Source organism: Tachyglossus aculeatus, chromosome 15 (assembly GCF_015852505.1).
Source record: "Tachyglossus aculeatus isolate mTacAcu1 chromosome 15, mTacAcu1.pri, whole genome shotgun sequence".
Taxonomy (NCBI): Eukaryota; Metazoa; Chordata; class Mammalia; order Monotremata; family Tachyglossidae; genus Tachyglossus; species Tachyglossus aculeatus.
In genome coordinates, this window is record NC_052080.1 from 25,283,640 (window position 1) to 25,303,679 (window position 20,040).

General features: G+C 50.0%; 1 protein-coding gene across 2 annotated transcripts in view; it reads right to left on the reverse strand.

The window, feature by feature from the left end:
• Positions 1–3,594: 3,594 nt before the first annotated feature.
• HLF (HLF transcription factor, PAR bZIP family member) overlaps positions 3,595–20,040 on the reverse strand; it is a 33,166-nt gene continuing 16,720 nt past the window's right edge. Inside the window, exons 3-4 of one of the 2 annotated variants that reach the window (XM_038757490.1) lie at positions 7,174–7,394; positions 3,595–5,387 (exon numbers count right to left, since the gene is read on the reverse strand). In XM_038757490.1, the coding sequence (XP_038613418.1) occupies positions 5,172–5,387; positions 7,174–7,394 (437 nt within the window). In that variant the 3' untranslated portion in view covers positions 3,595–5,171. Of the gene's footprint in view, positions 5,391–7,173; positions 7,395–20,040 lie in introns of both variants that reach the window. The other variant, XM_038757489.1, reaches the window with a different exon arrangement.

Sequence of the window (20,040 nt, forward strand, 5' to 3'; positions counted from 1 at the left end):
AATAATAATGGTGTTTAAGTGCTTACTATGTGTCAAGCACCATTCTAAGCACTGGAGTAGATACAAGCAAATTGGGTTATTAATAATTATTATTATTATGGTACTAAGTGCTTACTATGTGCCAAGCATTTTGCTAAGCACTGGGGTAGATACAAGCAAATCAGGTTAATAATAATAATAATAATAATAATAATGGTGTTTAAGTGCTTACTATGTGCCAAGCACCATTTTAAGCGCTGGAGTAGATACAAGCAAATTGGGTTATTAATAATAATTATTATTATAGTACTAAGTGCTTACTATGTGCTAAGCATTTTTCTAAGCACTGGGGTAGATACAAGCAAATCAGGTTAATAATAATAATAATAATAATAATAATAATAATGGTGTTTAAGTGCTTACTATGTGTCAAGCACCATTCTAAGCACTGGAGTAGATACAAGCAAATTGGGTTACTAATAATAATTATTATTATGGTACTAAGTGCTTACTATGTGCTAAACATTTTTCTAAGCACTGGGGTAGATACAAGCAAATCAGTTTATTATTATTAATAATAATAATGGTGTTTAAGTGCTTACTATGTGTCAAGCACCGTTCTAAGCGTGGGGTAGATACAAGCAATTGGGTTAGTAATAATAATAATTAGTGTTTGTTAAGCGCTTACTATGTGCCAAACACCATTCTAAGCACTGGGGTAGATACAAGGAAACCGGGTTATTAATAATAATTATGGTGATTAAGTGCTTACTATGTGCCAAGCACTGTTCTACGCCCTGGGGTAGACAGAAGGTGATCAGGTTGTCCCACGTGGGGCTCACAGTCTTAAGCCCCATTTTACGGATGAGGTAACTGAGGCACAGAGAAGTGAAGTAACTTGCCCAAAGCCACACAGCAAAGTGGCAGAGGCAGGATTCGAACCCATAACCTTCAGGCTCCCAGGCCCATAGTCTGTCCACTATGCCATGCTGCTTTTGTGGAAAGGGGGGGTTAAAATCTGGCAGAAGTTTTATAGGGATATCAAAACCTTGGCTTTGTCCCTTCTGGCTCCTGCCCATTCTTTAATTTGGTTCTCCCTTTTTCTGCCATTCATTCATTCAATCGTATTTATTGAGCGCTTACTGTGCGCAGAGCACTGGACTAAGCGCTTGGAAATACAATTCGGCAACAGAGACCATTCCTACCCAACAACGGACCCACAGTCGTCTGCCCCTCCTGCCCCAAATAATCATCATAATAATAATAATGATGGCATTTATTAAGCGCTTACTATGTGTAAAGCATTCATTCATTCAATCGTATTTATTGAGCGCTTACTGTGTGCAGAGCACTGTTCTGGGGAGGTTACAAGGTGAGCAGGTTGTCCCAGGGAGGGCTCACAGTCTTAATCCCCATTTTACAGATGAGGGAACTGAGGCCCAGAGAAGTGAAGTGGCTTGCCCAAAGTCACACAGCTGTCGGCAGAGGCGGGATTTGAACCCAGGACCTCTGGCTCCAAAGCCCGGGCTCTTTCCAGTGAGCCACACTGCTTCCCATCTCTCAGCTTTCTCAGAGTCCCCTCCTTGAGGCCCCTTTGGCTGTGCTTATATTGCTTGGGCTTCAGATAATAATAATAATAATAATAATAATAATAATAGCATTTATTAAGTGCTTACTCTGTGCAAAGCACTGTTCTAAGCACTGGGGAGGTTACAAGGTGATCAGGTTGTCCCACGGGGGGCTCACAGTCTTACTGTCTGTACTTCCCAAGCGCTTAGTACAGTGCTCTGCACACAGTAAGCACTCAGTAAATACGATTGATTGATTGATTGATCACCCAACAGTGGGCTCACAGTCTAGAAGACTGTGGAGTTTTCTTGGTGGAGTTCGGGTGACCCTCGGGTCCCGGCGGCCTTTGGTTTCACCTTGAGGGGCTGCAGCGTGGAGGTGAAGGGGGTGTTGCTTTGGCAAACCCATTGTGAGCCAGCATTGAAGCTGGCTGTGAAGTTGAAGTTGTGTTGCCAACTTGTACTTCCCAAGCGCTTAGTACAGTGCTCTGCACACAGTAAGCGCTCAATAAATACGTTTGATTGATTGATTGATTGATTGAAGCAGAAGAGCCTCGGCCCCTTTTTGGGTTGCCCTGCTGCAGAAGCCTAGTTGCACCCTAAGTTGCTGATTGAATGAATGAATGAATGAATGAATGAATGAATGAATGAATGGGACCACAGGTGTCACTTCTTGCCAATCTGATTCAGCGCCGTGATCTGGGCCCCTGCAGGATTTCCAGCTCTTCCCATCTCCAGCTGGGAATTATCCTCCCGCTGAAACCAACCTCCCGCCTAGTGAAGCAGTCCAGGCTCCCAAGCCCCTCCAGGCCAATCAATCAATCAATCGTATTTATTGAGCGCTTACCGTGTGCAGAGCACTGTACTAAGCGCTTGGGAAGTACAAATTGGCAACATATAGAGACGGTCCCTACCCAACAGTGGGCTCAAGTCTCTCACTTCTCTCCAGGACCTGCAGTGCTCTTAGGGAAGGTGATGCTGATACCCTGGCTAAGGAAAGGGGTGATGTGGGGGGTGGAGAGGGGGCTTATCAATCATTTCTAGTTGCTGTAGTGCCTCCCTTCAAGGCCCTACTGAGAGCTCACCTCCTCCAGGAGGCCTTCCCAGACTGAGCCCCTTCCTTCCTCTCCCCCTCGCCCCCCTCTCCATCCCCCCATCTTACCTCCTTCCCTTCCCCACAGCACCTGTATATATGTTTGTACATATTTATTACTCTATTCATTTTACTTGTACATATCTATTCTATTTTATTTTGTTAGTATGTTTGGTTTTGTTCTCCATCTCCCCCTTTTAGACTGTGAGTCCACTGTTGGGTAGGGACCGTCTCTATATGTTGCCAGCTTGGACTTCCCAAGCGCTTAGTACAGTGCTCTGCACACAGTAAGAGCTCAATAAGTATTATTGATGATGATGACATATCTATTCTATTTATTTTATTTTGTTAGTATGTTTGGTTTTGTTCTCTGTCTCCCCTTTTTAGACTGTGAGCCCACTGTTGGGTAGGGACTGTCTCTATATGTTGCCAACTTGGACTTCCCAAGCGCTTAGTACAGTGCTCTGCACACAGTAAGTGCTCAATAAATACAATTGATTAATTGAATGATTGATTGATGGCCACCTGTGTGAGTTCTCCCGGCTCCTTGGGTGCTGAGGGATGCTCCCCGGCCGAAGAAGGGGTGCGGTGGGGGCACGGACAGACTTGTAGGTGAAGCCCACATTGGAGCGCTGACCCTTCGCCCTCCCTGAGCACGGGGTGCCCCAGCTTTGGCTGCCAACCTCTAACCAGGTGAAATGCCAGACACCTGGAGTCCCTGGGGGCGAAGGGTGACTTTAGTCGAGAACGGAATTCCCTGAGCACCTGGGAAGCTCTCGGATAGCTGCGGTGTAGGGAAAAAAGAACTGTCTCTCCAAAGGCCCGAGCCGGCATTCGACGGGGGCCTGCCCTCGTTGCACTGAGCCAACCTCCTGTCCCGACAGCGCCGGCGGGCCGCCCGTCCCCCCCAACCTCTAAAGCCTCCTGGAAAATAACGGAGCCACTTGTGAACTCTGCGACTCGATGGAAAGCCTCGCAACCTCCATTTTAATTTCAAGCAGAAACCATGCTGGGGTCGGGGGCTGGGGAGTGGTGGGTGACAGGCTTAAAATAGGAAAGATTTCAAAAAAAAGTCTCCAAAGTGGTTCTTCTCTGTACAGCATCGGTGAATATATATCTTTGCTATAGAGTTTCAAAACACGAAATATTTTTCCTTTTCTCTTCGCTATATATAATATATGTCTTTCAAAATACATAGTCAGTATTTGTATCTGAAAAATACTGTACAAAAAGGACTTCCTATAATTACTCTGTATAAACATTACACAACTTTATAATCTCTCCTTTTGGTCTCTAGTAAACATTGAACTGGATTGGATTAAGCACAGTTTGTGACAACACCAACCCCGTCTGGGATTCTCCAACGTCTCTTACATTCATTCTTCCAGAGCCCGCGTTCTCGCAGAACGCGTCCGACAGCAAGCAAAGGTGCGACAGCGAGGGGGTCAATTCCAGAACCGTCCCTTTTGGACCCATTTCAAAATGGCCTTCACCGGGGGCTTTGCGAAACAGGGACTTTGCGAACTGAATTGGAATTATTTAAAAAAAAAAAAAAAAAAAGCAGCAATAGCTATCTACATAAAATATGTTACAGAAGTGAAAAACAAGAGTCGGTCCTGGAATTGCCTGGAGCTTTGGAACTGCTTTCAACGTCCAGAGCAGGGGACCTGGTTGTTGGGTTTTTTTTTTTTCATTTACTTGTTTTTTGGTTCCGTTCTGTCTGACTTGGGTTCAGCCCTCTCTTCCCACCAGCAAGGGATAGGTCGGCGGGCTGTGCTCTGGAGGGCCAGGGGGTCCCAGGAAACTGGGGGGTGGGAGTGTTTTGGCATGCGTCAACGTTTTCTTCTCTCTATATTTGCAAGGATGAGGGCCTGGGCCGGTGTCCTTTACAGATAATCAGGGGCCAACATGCTCCGGTGCCCGACAGGCTCCTGGTTTCCGCGTGCGGACGGGCACTCTGGGATCTCTGACCTACCTGGAGATGGTGAAATCCGAAGGAAACTTAGCCGATGGGGAGAACGTGGGACCCAGTGGGTGGAAGGGCATTGGAATCTGAAGATGGAGTCTGAGGAGAGCAAGCTAGGAGTGAATCTGGTGGGACGGAGTTATTTTGGGCACCTGATTCGCACGTCGTCGCATCTGACCGGACACGTCAACCATGGCTTGCTCCCTTCAAACTGAGATCTGCCTCTGGGGCTGGGGTTCTCCCCGATAGCTGAGCGGACGGGGGTGGGAGGGAACCGATATCTAGCGTGAAGGGGGACGGGTTGAGGGAGGGGGCAGGAAGGCCGCGGCAGATGACGCGTTAAAAAGGTGGGCCGCCCATGCTTGTGATGAAAAAGGGGGTCGGGGAAGCCTGGGGATTTGAAAAAGTGGGAGGTTCCGGGACAGTCCACCGCTGCGCGTCTGCTTTGGGTAAAGTGCTGACTCCGGGATGGTCGGCCAAGGGCGGGGGGCTATCGAGTGGGGGTTTTGCTATCCAGCCGTCCGGGCGCCTGGTGGACCCTGTATGACCCCTCCTCCTGGGCCCACTACAGGGGCCCGTGTCGGGCCTCGTATTTGGCCAGGGCACTCTTGCATTGGCCCAGCTCCTTGCGTAGGTCTGCCACTTCGTGGCGGAGGGCGGAGTTCTCCTTCTCCAGGAAGGAGGCGCGGATGGCGATCTGGTTCTCCTTCAGCCGCCGGGCATCCCTGGAGCGCTTGGCCGCCATGTTGTTCTTCCTGCGCCGCGCCCAGTACTTGTCATCCTGCTCAGGAATGACAGGGGTGAAGCAAAGACGGATTCGACTTCCGTAGGCCCAGCACACTTGGACTCTAGACTGCAAACTCCTTGAGGGAAGGGGCTGTGTCCACCTGCTCTGCTGTACTGTACTTTCTGAAGCAGTCAGTGCAGTGCTCTGCACGCAGTAGACTGTCAGCTCTATGAGGGTAGGGAGCGTGTCTGCTACTAGAGCCCGGGCTTTGGAGTCGGAGGTCATGGGTTCAAATCCCGGCTCCGCCACTTGTCAGCTGTGTGACTTCGGGCAAGTCACTTCACTTCTCTGGGCCTCAGTTCCCTCATCTGTAAAATGGGGATTAAGACTGTGAGCCCCCCGTGGGACAACCTGATCACCTTGTATCTATCCCAGCACTTAGAACAGTGCTTTGCACATAGTAAGCGCTTAACAAATACCATCATTATTATTATTATTAATAATTATGGTGTTTCTTAAGCCCTTAATATTATCCCCATTTTATGGACCAGGAAACAGAGAAGCAGCGTGGCTCAGTGGGAAAAGCATGGGCTCTGGAATCAGAGGTCATGGGTTCAAATCCCGGCTGCCACTTGTCAGCTGTGTGACTTTGGGCAAGTCACTTCACTTCTCTGGGCCTCAGTTACCTCATCTGTAAAATGGGGATTAAGACGGTGAGCCCCCTTTGGGACAACCTGATCACCTTGTAACTTCCCCAGCGCTTAGAACAGTGCTTTGCACATAGTAAGTGCTTAATAAATGCCATTATTATTATTATTATAAGTTTCCATAGTTACACAGCAGGTAAGTGGCAAAGCCAGGACTGGAATGAAGTCTCCTGATTACCAGTCCTGTGCTCTTCCTATTAGACCACTCCACTATGCTTCACTCTATTTATTTATATTGATGCCTGTTTACTTGTAAGTTGAATGTCTCCCCCCACTCTAGACTGTGAGCCCGTTGCAGGCAGGGATTGTATCTCTTTACTGCTGCATTGTACTTTCCAAGTGCTTAGCACAGTGCTCTGCACACAGTAAGCACTCGATAAATACGACTGAAGGATTGAATGAATGTGCCAAGCACTGTTCTAAGCACTGAGGTAGATACAAGGTAATCAGCTTGTCCCATGTGGGGCTCCCAGTCTTAATCCCCATTTTACATTCATTCAGTCAATCATATTTATTGAGCGCTTACTGTGTGTAGAGCACTGTACTAAGTGCTTGGGAAGTACAAGTCGGCAACATATAAAGATGATCCCTACCCAACAACGGGCTCACAGTCTAGAAGGGGGAGACAGACAACGAAACAAGACATGTAGACAGGTGTCAATAATCACAGAGAAGTTGAGTGACTTGCCCAAATTCACACAGCAGACAAGTGGTGGAGATGGGATTAGAACCCACGTCCTCTGACTCTGAAGCCCGGGCTCTTGCCACTAAGCCACGTTGTTCCTCTAGCTCTTGTGTCCTCCAAAGTGCTCTGCCCACAGAAGATTGACAACTCTGTGAGGGCAGGCATATTGTCTACTAGCTCTCGTGCTTTCCCAAATGCTTTGTTCGGGGCTCTGCTCCAACTCCTAATCTTTGACTGACTCCTTAAACTAACTCACATCACCCCTCACCCCCCAAACCAAAGGGCTCCAAGTTCCCCCAACATGACGCTGGCCATTCAAGGGAAGCGGGAATCAAGGAATGGGAGAATTAGGGTGCGCTGAAGATAAGTGATTTCTCCAGGAAGGCCAAGCCCCTCAGGCATCTGCTCCCCTTAGATCCCCCCGGCCCCGTCACCGTTTCCAATTTACCTTCAGGTCTTCGGGGATGAAGACCTTCCGCGCTTTCTTAATCATGGGCTGTGGCTTGAGTTCCTCGTCCGAAAACTTGCGCTTCCGCGGGTCGAAGACCTCTTGTCCGGGGATGCTGGACAGGGCCAGGTCGGCCGGGTCGGGCTCGTAGCCCACCGGGACGTGGATGGTCTCGGGGTCTATGGGGCTCGGCGTGTTGCGGCTTGATGCTAAAATCTGCCCTGCAGAGGTCAGGAGGGGGGAGGTCTGAGTGGATTCGGCGGTCCCTTCCCTGCCCCCAGAGACTCCCATTCCCGCCTGCCCGGCTGATCACACCCCCTCATCACCACTTGGAAAAGCAGGAGCTCGATCACGATGATCATCTGTCGATATGGAAGTTTCCTAAAAGAAATCGGGTCTTCTCTCGGGGTGGTCTTTGAAGCACTCAGTCGCTTTGCCCCCTCCTATCTCACCTTGCTATTCTCCTATTACAACCCAGCCAGCATACTTAGCTCCTCTAATACCAATCTTCTCACTATACCTCAATCTCATCTGTCTCACTGCCGACCTCTCACCCACGTTCTTCCCCTGGCCCGAAATGCCTTCCCTCCTCCTATCCAACAATTATTTCTCTCCCCGCCTTATTCAAGGCACAGCTCCAAGAGGCCTTTCCCAAACTAAGCCCTCCTTTCCTATTCATCGACTACCTCTGCGTCGCCCAGACTTGCTCCCTTTATTCATTCCTCCCTCCCAGCCCCAAGGCACTTATGTACATATCCCTAATTTATTTATTTATAGTAATGCCCGTCTCCCCCTCTAGACCGTAAACTCACTGTGGGTCAGGAATGTCTCTGTAGTTGTTATACTCTCCCAAGTGCTTACTACAGTGCTCTACACGCAGTAAGCGCTCCATAAATACAATTGACTGACCGACTGATAGTTAGTGGGGTCAGCCTTCTGCGTTGGGAAGCCCAAGGCCACCTGCTCTGGGCAAGGTCATCTGAGCTACCCCCTGCTTCAGGGACTGCTGCTCCTGTGACAGAATGCCGAGGCCGTCTGCTCTCAGGGTGGACATCGGGACGTCCGAACTGACCCCTGAATCAGAATGCAGTGTGCGCTTGGCTGCCTGGCCAGGGAAGATGCAGTCACCTCATGATTCCCACTGGGACAGGGGAGACCGGGGGGCCTCATCAGCACAGCCACTGTGGCTTGGCCCTCATCCCTCTTAGAAGGGGGACACTCAGTACTGGGCTAGGCAGTAGGGCAGTGCTACGGCCCTCTTGACATTCCCTGTAGAAAAAAGCCATTGCCCCGGAAAGAAACCCCAGCCTGGGCTGGGAGCTGTGGGCGCTTCCCCTGGGCTGAGGGATGGACAATCTTACTACTGGCTACAACCCTGTATGGGCAGGAGCCGGCCTGAGCCCTTAGTCCTAATACTCTTCCTCCATAAAGGGCCCCCGATCCGGGGGTGAGCTGGGGGGCTGACACAGTTTCCTCAGCTCGGAGGACCCGAATTGAGGTCACGGCCTCCAGCTCCCGGCTGACACAGTGCACTTTGGCAACAATTAGGCTAAGTAACTCTCCCTCAGTCACAGAGCCTGAGACAACTCTGGGGAGGCAGGCCGGAGTTGGACAGAGGTCACGAGGTCCCTTCCGGACAAAGAGAAGCAGCGTGGCTCAGTGGAAAGAGCCCGGGCTTTGGAGTCAGAGATCATGGGTTCAAATCCCGGCTCCGACTCTTAATGATGGCATTTATTAAGTGCTACTATGTGCAAAGCACTGTTCTAAGCGCTGGGGAGGTCACTTAGCTGCGAGACTTTGGGCAAGTCACTTAACTTCTCTGTGCCTGTTACCTCATCTGTAAAATGGGGATTAAGACTGTGAGCCCCCCGTGGGACAACCTGATCACCTTGTAACCTCTCCAGCACTTAGAACAGTGGTTTGCACATAGTAAGCACTTAATAAATGCCATCATTATTATTATTATTATCTCAGCTCTACCACTTGCCTTCTGTGTGACCCTGGACATACTTAACTTCTCTGGGCCTCTGTTCCTTCATCTGTACCATGGAGATTCAATACCTTTTCTCTCTCCTACTTAGACTGGGAGCCCTGTTTAATATAGGGATGGGTATCTGATCTGATAACCTTTAATTTCCGCAGGGTTCAGCACAGCATTCAATACAAAATGAGTGCCACAATGATTAGGCAAAAACCACTCAGCACGTTGTAATTTCTCAGAAGGAGCCCCTCTGATTTCTCTCCTTTGCCAATCTCTCCTCCCAGGTGCAGCCGGGGCCAACAGGAGCTGGACTGAGGGCTGATGGCCAAAGTGACAGGCTGCTGCAGAGGTCTCAACATGACTCCTCTCGGAGGCCAACTCACAGGTAGAAAATTGTGGAGTACGGGGTTGGTGGTCTGGGAGAGGCCGACCAGCGGCCGACGACCGCGAGGCTCTCTGGCCCCGTGTTCCCGGGAAGGGGGAGGGAGGATCTGGGAACCGCAAAGGCGGATCAAAGCATTCCCAAGCGAGCTGGACAGAGTTCAGAGACTCGGACTCTCTCCCGCTAAGGGGTAGGAGCCAGATGTTTCCCGTCACACGGCTATACCTTCCTCGAAGTGGGACCCCCGGCCTGTCCAATGAAAGCGGGACTCCTGTACCAGTCCAACTAATGGAAATGGGAGCCCTGATCCAGCCCAGCCAAAGGAAGCGGGCCCCCCAAGGCCCTTTTCAGCCAATGGAATGGACTACAGGCCCAGTCCAGCCAACGGAAGCCCCCGGCTCTTGGTAAGCAAACTTCTGGACCTTACTCTCGTGTCTGATGCTAATGTCTTCCCTCAAGCCTGGAAATCCCTGGCCCTTCCCCTCCAGCAGACCACTGCTTTCCCCATCTTCAAACCTAACTGAAAGCCCATCTCTACCGGGAGGCCTTCTCTGATTCATCTCTCGTCTCCCTACTTTCACGTCAGAACTATCTCCCCACCATAGCTGCGAGGCACCTATGTACTGTCTTTACATGCCAGTATTTCCCCCTGTCTGTACTTTAATGGTCACTCTCCCCAGTTAGGATTTTGTCTTTAACTCTGTTAGACTGTTCCACATGCTTAGTACAGTGCTCTGCACGCAGTATACACTAACCTCTTTGAGTCAGTCAGTTGTATTTACTGAGTGCTTGCCGTGTGTACAGTAAAAATAATGATAATAATGATGGTATTTAAGTGCTTAACTATGTGCCAGACAGTGTACTAAACTCTGGGGTTGATACAAGCAAATCGGGTTGGACACAGTCCCTGTCCCATGTGGGGCTCACAGTCTCAATCTTGATTTTACAGACGAGGTAACTGAGGCCCAGAGAAGTGAAGTGACTTGCCCAAGGTCACACAGCAGACAAGTAGCCAAGTCGGAATTAGAACCCATGACCTCCTGACCCCCAGTCCTTTGCTCTATCCACTGTGCCATGCTACTTCTCATAGTACTGTACTAAGCACTTGGGAGAGTACAATATTACAATAAAGAGACACATTCCCTGCCCACAATGAGCTTACAGTCTAGAGGGGGAGACAGACATTAATATAAATCAATAAAATACAGATATATACATAAGTGCTGTGGAGGTGGGAGAGGGGATAAATAAAGGGAGCAAATGAGGGAGATGCAGAAGGGAGTGAGAGAAGAGGAAAGGGGGGCTTAATAATAATAATAATAATGGCATTTTTTAAGTGCTTACTATGTGCAAAGCACTGTTCTAAGTGCTGGGGAGGTTACAAGGTGATCAGGTTGTCCCACGGGGGGCTCACAGCCTTAATCCCCATTTTACAGATGAGGTCACTGAGGCCCAGAGAAGTGACTTGCCCAAAGTCACACAGCTGACAATTTCCTTAATCAGGGAAGGGCTCTTAGAGGAGATGTTCCTTCAATAAGGCTTTGATGGAGGGGAGAATAATTGTTGGATTTGGGGACAGAGATTGTTTCTATTAATTCTATGGGACTCTCCCCGGTGCCTACTGGCCCTACTGAGAGCTCACCTACTCCAGGAGGCCTTCCCAGACTGAGCCCCTTCCTTCCTCTCCCCCTCGTGCCCCTCTCCATCCCCCCCATCTTACCTCCTTCCCTTCCCCACAGCACCGGTATATATGTATATATGTTTGTACATATTTGTTACTCTATTTATTTATTTATTTATTTTACTTGTACATATCTATTCTATTTATTTTATTTTGTTAGTATGTTTGGTTTTGTTCTCTGTCTCCCCCTTTTAGACTGTGAGCCCATTGTTGGGTAGGGACTGTCTCCATATGTTGCCAACTTGGACTTCCCAAGCGCTTAGTACAGTGCTCTGCACACAGGAAGCGCTCAATAAATACGATTGATGATGATGATGCCTAGCACAATGGTCTGTCTGAGTAGGTGCTCAGCACACACCGCTGATTGATGGCCAGAGCCACGTTTGTACTCCCAGTGGCTGCAGGTTCTGATTGGGACGGTCCACTTTGGGTCCGGGGTTCGGTTGATTCTTTGGGGAAACTATCCGGGGGGGGCGAATAAGCTCCCCCCACCCAAGCCGCAGAGGGTCTGGAAGTTGTGCCCCCCGGAAGCCACCCCAGATACCTGCCTGAGGGCCAGGCCACTGCATTGTGAATGTGTCTGTTTCTTGTTGTATTGTTCTCTTGCCAAGTGCTTAGTACAGTGCTCTGTGAGCCCACTATTGGGTAGGGACCGCCTCTATCTGTTGCTGATTTGTACATCCCAAGCGCTTAGTACAGTGCTCTGCACACAGTAAGTGCTCAATAAATACGACTGAATGAATGAATCACCAAAATGCCCTCCAGAAAGAAGCCCGCAACGAACAGGACGGCTCCTCCAATGCACTGTCAGCCGAGGGGGCTCACAGCACGCAGACCACTGAACCAAAAGGACAACTTCCCCAAGTAGAGGTCGCAGGGACTTTAGGTGGTGAGGCTGGGCAGGGGCAGGCTGCATTCATTCATTCAATCGTATTTATTGAGCGCTTACTGTGTGCGGAGCACTGGACTAAAGCGCTCAGGAAATACAAGTTGGCAACATATAGATACAGTCCCTATCCAACAACGGGCTCACAGTCTAGAAGGGGGAGACAGACAACAAAACAAAACATGTGGACAGGTGTCATCAGGGTAAATAGAAATAAAGCTAGATGCACATCATTAACAAAATAAATAGAATAGTATATGTACAAGTAAAATAAATAGAGTAATAAATAGAGTAGTGAACAGAGAAATAAATCTGTACAAACATATATACAAGTACTGTGGGGAGGGGAAGGAGGTAGGGCAGGGGGGTGGGGAGGAGGAGGGGAAAAAGGGGGTTCAGTCTAGGGCCGCAGGCAATGAACTGCCCAGAAACCCGCTACTGGGGGTTGGTTGGCCCTGACCGGAGACTCGGGTCTTGCCAAAGAACTGTGATGAGCATCCCATCAAATGCGGAGTCCAACTCCCCCAGCCGTGGGGACCCCCGCCCCCCTCGTTCATTCATTCAATCTAATTTATTGAGCGCTTACTGTGTGCAGAACACTGTACTAAGTGCTTGGGAAGTACAAGTCGGCAACATATAGAGAGGGTTCTTACCCAACAACGGGCTCACAGTCTAGAAGGGGGAGACAGACAACAAAACATGGAGACAAGCGGTGGACGCCTGGCATCTCAGCTACTGGCCGAAACCGACTGGCCTCTCACTTTACAGATAAGGAAACTGAGACCCAGAGAGGGAAGCGACTTGCCCCAGGTCACAGCTGCTGCGCGGGTCAAGGGTGGACGGACCCCAACCCCTACCTCCGCTAACCCTGGGATGATGACCCACTCGGATGGTCAGTGGGGTGGTGGCAGCGGAGATGGTGGCGGGGGGATTTGGAAGGCTCTTCTCCCTAAGTTAGTCTGGGAACAGCGGCTCCCGGCCAGAAAGCCGTGGATCCGTTACACTTTCCGCAGTGTCTCTGCTCCCAAGCGTTTTCGCACTAAATTAAAAATAAAAAGAGATGCGAGAGAAAAACAGCCAAGGAAAGCCCTCCTTCTGACATTGAGCGGTCCATTTTAAGGAAGCCCAGCCTTCTGCCCAGGGTAGCTTGTGCCACAGCAGACTGCACGATTTCAGCACCCTTTGGGAACGGCGACCTCACTGCTCGCACGGCAGGTCGCAGATCCTGGACCGCCTGGGCCCCCGGGTTTCAGAAAACTGGGTGATCGGAGCGCCAAGCCGAACTTGAGGGCTGCAGGCATCTGCACTGTGGGGGTGGTCTTTGGGAAAGGAGGGGATGAGGAAGAGGAGGAGGGCCGGTGGGGTCCCTAGGCATGCAGGGATAGAAGACCCCAGATGCACTTTTGTTGCAGGGCCATTGCGAATAGGTGGATTTTCCTGGCCTGTACTTAACGATCGCTCTGACGGAGAACAGAGTGAGACGTCGCCTAAGACACAAATAGCTGCATCCGTGCAGCGGAGAAATGGGGACATGGATTCTTCCTGGGGGGCCTAGCCGTTCTTCCTACTAGCTCCGGTTCTTCCCACCTCCGCCACTCGGCCTCTCTGTTCCCAGCTTCACTCCACCATTTATTGGTAAATGGCGGGTCACACCCACCAAGGCTGCAGGTGACCCCGAAAGTCTGAAACCACTTCTGCACGGCCTGCCCGGGGATCGGAGATCGCAGCCGACGATACGAACCGCACGTCTCTGAGAAAGGGCCGTGGGTTTACCTTAGATGCTCCGGTTAATACGGATTTTCATGAAGTGGGTAGTGTTGCCACAGCAACTGTCATATCACATCAATTATAGCGCCTCTAAGTTACAGAGCGTCTTCCTTAAAACCACCACCTCAGAGACATGTTTCTCTGCTTCTCTGGAAATGTCAGGATGAAGTCTCAGCTTCTCCCTACACCTCCTCTCTCTCTTTCTTCCTCCCTGTGTCTCTGTCTCTCTCTCTAAGTTGGAAGGTCTGTAGAGATTCATACGGTGCCCACACAAACAAGCAGCTTTCTCTCCCTACAATCATAGGAAAGTGAAAAGGCATGAATTCTTCCCTCATTCTTCCACACCTTTGTGTGCTTTCTGTTATTAGTGCCTGGCTTGCACAAACACAGAGGAGGGGTGGCACGCCACTCTGAAGGAAGCAATTGGAGCAGAACTGTGCCACTGATACGGATACAGAGGAGGAGGAGGAGGAGGAGGAGGAGGAAGAGGAGGCTGATGCATCTACCCATGGAAAGGCAGCTTCTCAGTCTTTTCCTCCCAAAGCCGTAAAGCAGAAAATGAACCATTTCCCGGCCCCAAAGAGGCGATATGGATGGATAGTAAGTATGAAGGGGGAGGTGAAGCTAAATGTGGTCTACCTGCTACCTAGGCAGCACGCCATCCAATGATGCAAGGAGAGCCAAGGAACTAGATGACAGAATCAAGAAGGTTAGAATATCTGTAGAGGGTCTCAGAGAGAGAGAGCGCAAAAGCAATTGTATTTATTGAGCACTCTCTGTGTGCAGAGCACCATACTAAGCCCACGGGAGAGTACATTATAACAGAATTGGTAGATACATTCCCTGCCCACATTGAGCTTAAATGGAGTTGACCTGTCCTTGTCCTTCATGGCTTTGAGACTTGTACCTCCTGGGCTAGTGGGTAATTCACAGGATTGGAGCCAGGAGAGCCGAGTTCGTTCATTCATTCAATCGTATTTATTGAGGGCTTACTGTGTGTTCTAATCCCGGCTCCTCCACTCGCTTATTGTATGATCTTGGGCAAGTCGTTTTACTTTGCATCAGTTTCTTCCTCTGCAAAATGGAGATTCAACACCTGCTTTTCGTCTCCCACACGTGTGGAACAAGGACAGTGACTGATCTGATAATCCGGCACCTACCCTGGCCTCTAGCGAACAGTGATTGGCACACAGTAAGTGTTTAACAAATAGAATACCTATACACACCACAGACATCATAGTTGACTTCCACCAATACCACCGATTTAGATTACTTTCTTGGTGATTAGCAGCTTGGGGGCTAATAATGATGGTAATAAAAATGATGGCATTTGTTAAGCGCTTACTATGTGCAAAGCACTGTTCTAAGCGCTGGGGGGGACACAAGGTGATCAGGTTGGACCATGGGGGGCTCACAGTCTTAATCCCCATTTTACAGATGAGGTAACTGAGGCTCAGAGAAGTTAAGTGACTTGCCCAAGGTCACACAGCAGACAGGTGGCGGAGCGGGATTAGAACTCATGACCTCTGACTCCCAAGCCCGGGCTCTTTCCACTGAGCCACGCTGCTTCTCTTAGTTTTGGGGCAGTGTGGTCTAGTGGAAAAGAGCACAGGATTGACAGTCAGGACACCTCAGTTCCAGTCCCTGTTCTGCCTCTGGCCCGCTGTGTGATCTCGGGACAAGTCACTGGACCTCTCTGGGCCCCAGTTTTCTCATCTGTACATTGGGAGTAATAATAATAATGGCATTTATTAAGCGCTTACTATGTTCAAAGCACTGTTCTAAGCTCTGGGGAGGATACAAGTTGATCAGGTTGTCCCACGAGGGGCTCACAGTTTTAATCCCCATTTTTCAGATGAGGTAACTGAGGCACAGAGACGTTAAGTGAGCTGACAAGTGGCAGAGCAGGGATTTGAACCCACGACCTCTGACTCCAAAGTCCGTGCTCTTTCCACTGAGCCACTCTGCTTCCATGCAGAGAGTAAGACAACTGCTCTTCTTCCTTCTTAGACCATGAGCCCCATGTGGGAGAGGGACTGAGGGTGATGTGCATTGGTTGTGGCGCATTGTACTGAGCGCTCTGGAAGTGCCAAGCAGTGCCATATTTCCCGCCCCCAGGGAGCTTCCTCTCTAAGGGGTGATGTGCAAATCATCATCATCAATCATATTTATTGAGCGCTTACTATGTGCAGAGCACTGTACTAAGCGCTTGGGAAGTACAAATTGGCAACGTATAGAGACAGTCCCTACCCAACAGTGGGCTCACAGTCTAAAATGCAAATGCTTGGCACAACGTACAAGCCGGTCAGTATTGCTGAGGAGGAGGAGGAAGAGTTCCCTCTTGCCTTGAGTGAGTTCCCTCTTGCTGCCTGCCCCCTTAACCAATCGATCAATTGTATTTATTGAGCGCTTACTGTGTGCAGAGCACAGTACCAACTGCCAGGGAGAGAACAATATAATAGAATTGGTAGACACATTCCCTGCTGACAACAACCTCTTACGGACCTACTGCTTCCTTCTTCTCTGTAATTCGCTTCCGTGCCTGTCTCCCTGACTCAATTTTAAGTATGCCGAAGGCAGGAATTATGTCTTCTAACTCTGCCGTAGTATTCCAAGCGCTTAGTGCAGTGCTCTGCATGCAGAAGACTGTCAGCTCCTCGAGAGCAGGGAGTGTGTCCACTAGCTCCTACTGCACCCTCCCAAGATTTTAGTACAGTGCTCTGCACACAGTAGGCGCTCAGGAAATGCAACTGGTGGACTAGAGAAGCAGCGTGGCTCAGTGGAAAAGAGCCCGGGCTTTGGAGTCAGAGGTCATAGGTTCAAACCCCGGCTCCGCCAATTGTCAGCTGTGTGACTTTGGGCAAGTCACTTCACTTCTCTGGGCCTCAGTTACCTCATCTGGAAAATGGGGATTAAGACTGTGAGCCCCCCGTGGGACAACCTGATCACCTTGTAACCTCCCCAGCGCTTAGAACAGTGCTTTGCGCATAGTAAGTACTTAATAAATGCCATCATTATTATTATTACTGGTGACTGGGACTGGGAACATGCAGCCCAGTGCTTCCAGTGGCCCGGCCCAGTCGGTACTGGTTCTGGTACTTCAGACAGTAAGCTCGACCTAGACCATAAGCTTGCCAAGGGCAGGGAATGTGTCTTTTGCATTGTTTGAGAGGCAGCGTGGTGTAGCAGTTAGAGCACGGGCCTGGGAGTAGGAAGATCATGGGTTCTAATCCTCCACTTGTCTGCTGTGTGACCTTGGGCGCGTCACTTTGCTTCTTTGGGCCTCAGTTACCCTGTCCATAGAATAAAGATTGAGACTGTGAGCCCCACGTGTCCAACGTGATTTGTTTGTACCCACCCCAGTGCTGAGTACAACGTCTGGCACATAGTAAGCGCTTAACAAATGCCATAATTATTGCTATTATTACTCTCCCAAGCGCTTAGTACCAGGCTTTGCAAACAGTAAGAGTTCAGTAAGCACGAATGACTCGACGCTGTGCATACAATAAGCACTCGATAGGCACGATCTACCGATCGATTGATTGGCACTGGCTTCCATTCGGTTCCCTCCCACCCCAGATCTCCCACAGGTCCACCAGCCGTCCCCTGAGGGGTGAGAAGAAGTAATTTGGAAGAAACCTTCCCCGCCCACTCTGCTGGGAGCGGCCTAGAGGACTCTTTGGTGAGAAACAAGTAAATCTACCCCAAAGGGCGGCGGGCCAAGCCCTCCAGGCCCACCCAGCCCGGCCCGCCCCTCTCCCCACACTGAACCCACTCAATCGGGAACCCGTCGGGTGGGTTCTACTTGCACGAGTGCCCGGAGGCTGCCAGCAGCCTCCGAGGAGGTGCCCGCTGCCCGCTGGAAGTGCTGACTGCAGATTACGCTCCCCCGTCACGAGGCGCTGCTTTTATTTTTAAACGCCCCGAACGGTTTCAGCCCCAGCCATCTTCCGCTACGCTGGTGCTGGAGGTTTCTGTAAGTGCCGAGGGCACGTATGGAGCGGAGAAGCCAGGATGGAGGGGGTGTTGGTCCCAGGGTTGGACAGCAGCCGGCCATGGAGGGGACGAGGCCCCCGGGGAGGAAAAGTTGGACCGAAGCAGCGTGGCCTACTGGAAAGGGCATGGGGCTGGGAGTCGGGGTGACCTGGGTTCTAGTCCCGACTCTGTCACTGACTTTCCGTGTGTGACCTTGGACAAGTCACTTAGCCCCTCAGGGGCTTCGCTTTGTTCATCTGTAAAACGGGGGTAAGATGCCCACTGTCCCTCCATCTTAAGCTTTGAGTCCCATATCGGGCGGGGACTTTGACTGGATGTACTCCAGCCTTATCTTAGCATTTTGATACATCATCATCATCATCAATCGTATTTATTGCGCGCTTACTGTGTGCAGAGCACTGTATTAAGCGCTTGGGAAGTCCAAGTTGGCAACATACAGAGACGGTCCCTACCCAACAGTGGGCTCACAGTCTAAAAGGGGGAGACAGAGAACAAAACCGAACATACTAACAAAATAAAATAAATAGAATAGATGTGTACAAGTAAAATAAATAAAAAAATAAATAGAGTAACAAATATGTACAAACATATATACATATATACAGGTGCAGTGGGGAAGGGAAGGAGGTGAGATGTTGGGGGATGGAGAGGGGAACGAGGCGGAGAGGAAGGAAGGGGCTCAGTTTGGGAAGGCCTCCAAAGAAGATACATAAGAAGCATTCATTTAAATACCACAAGTAATAATAATAATAATAATAATAATAATAATGGACGAGGGAACGGAGAAGTGAAGTGACCTGCTCAAGGTCCTACAGCAGACAAGTGGCAGAACCGGAATTAGAACCCAGGTCTTTCTGACTCCCAAGCCCGTGCTCTATCTATTAAGGCACGCTGCTTCTCAAAGCATCTAGTACAATGCACTCCAACTACTGCATCTACTACAACTACTACTTTTTGGAAGCCAGTGAGTTAGAGGCTACCACAGTTTGGTGAGCAGAAAATACCCTGTGATTTTGCCCATGTTTCCGGCTTCTGTACCTTGCAGGGCCCAGGATATTTCTGATCTCCTGCCTTCTTTGCTTGTGAGACTATTTTCTTTCCCCTAGCTTCCCCGCCGGACGCTCTGAAAAACAAAGCTGGCCAAGTGTTTTAGATCCCAGAGGCTGGATAGTCAAATAACACCGTGGTTATTTAGGGGTGTCGAGGTTAGTGGCAACGTCCAGTATTTGGAGTGTTGAAATAGGGGGAAGAGAGGATTTAAGGTGACAGGAGCAGGGGGAGGGATAAATGAGCTCTGTTGGTCCAAGTGTCCTGGAGATGACCCTTTCCGATCTGCACTAATGAAAATCGCCTGCCAATTTTTCCTTTGCCCAGTGAAGCGTAGTTCCGGAAACGGGGCACCCGGCCCGCAAGGGCGCTTCTGGCCGCCGTTCTCTGGTTTGGAGTGCGTCTCGATCATTCCTTATTGGAAATCCTACTTGACAGAAACCCGGGGTGGAAATTGCTGGATCTCTCCCAGACCCCACAGACAAATATTCCCTTGAAGCAACTGGCCGTCGAAACGCTCGTTCGCCTGAGCCTCAGTGGAAGGTGAGAACTTGTGGGCAGAGATCGTGTTTAGCCACTCGGCTGATGCTTCCAAGTGCTTCGGACAGTGCTGTGCACAAAGTAAGCGCTCACTAATACTGCAATAATCGTGGTATTTGCTTAGCGCTCTCTGTGCACCGGTCACTGTGGGGGTAAGTACAAGAGAATCGGGTTGGACGCGGTCCCTAACCCACACGGGGCTCACCGCCTCGATCCCTTTTTTTTACAGCTGAGAGAACTGAGGCGCAGAGACGTTAAGTGATTTGCCCAAGGTCACCCAGCAGACAAATGGCTCAGTTTTTGTTTTGTTGTTTGTCTCCCCCTTCAAGATTGTGAGCCCGCTGTTGGGTAGGGACCGTCTCTCTATGCTGCCAACTTGTATTTCCCAAGCGCTTAGTGCAGTGCTCTGCACACAGTAAGCGCTCAATAAATACGATTGAATGAATGAATGAATGAGTGAATACAAGCGAAACCCCTAAAGAGCCAATGTTCTGCCAACCTTCTCCGGGTGTTCTTTCTAGTCCCACAAGCCTTTCGGCGTTGCTACCGAGGTTTCCCTCCTTCTCCCATAACCTTAACTAACCTCT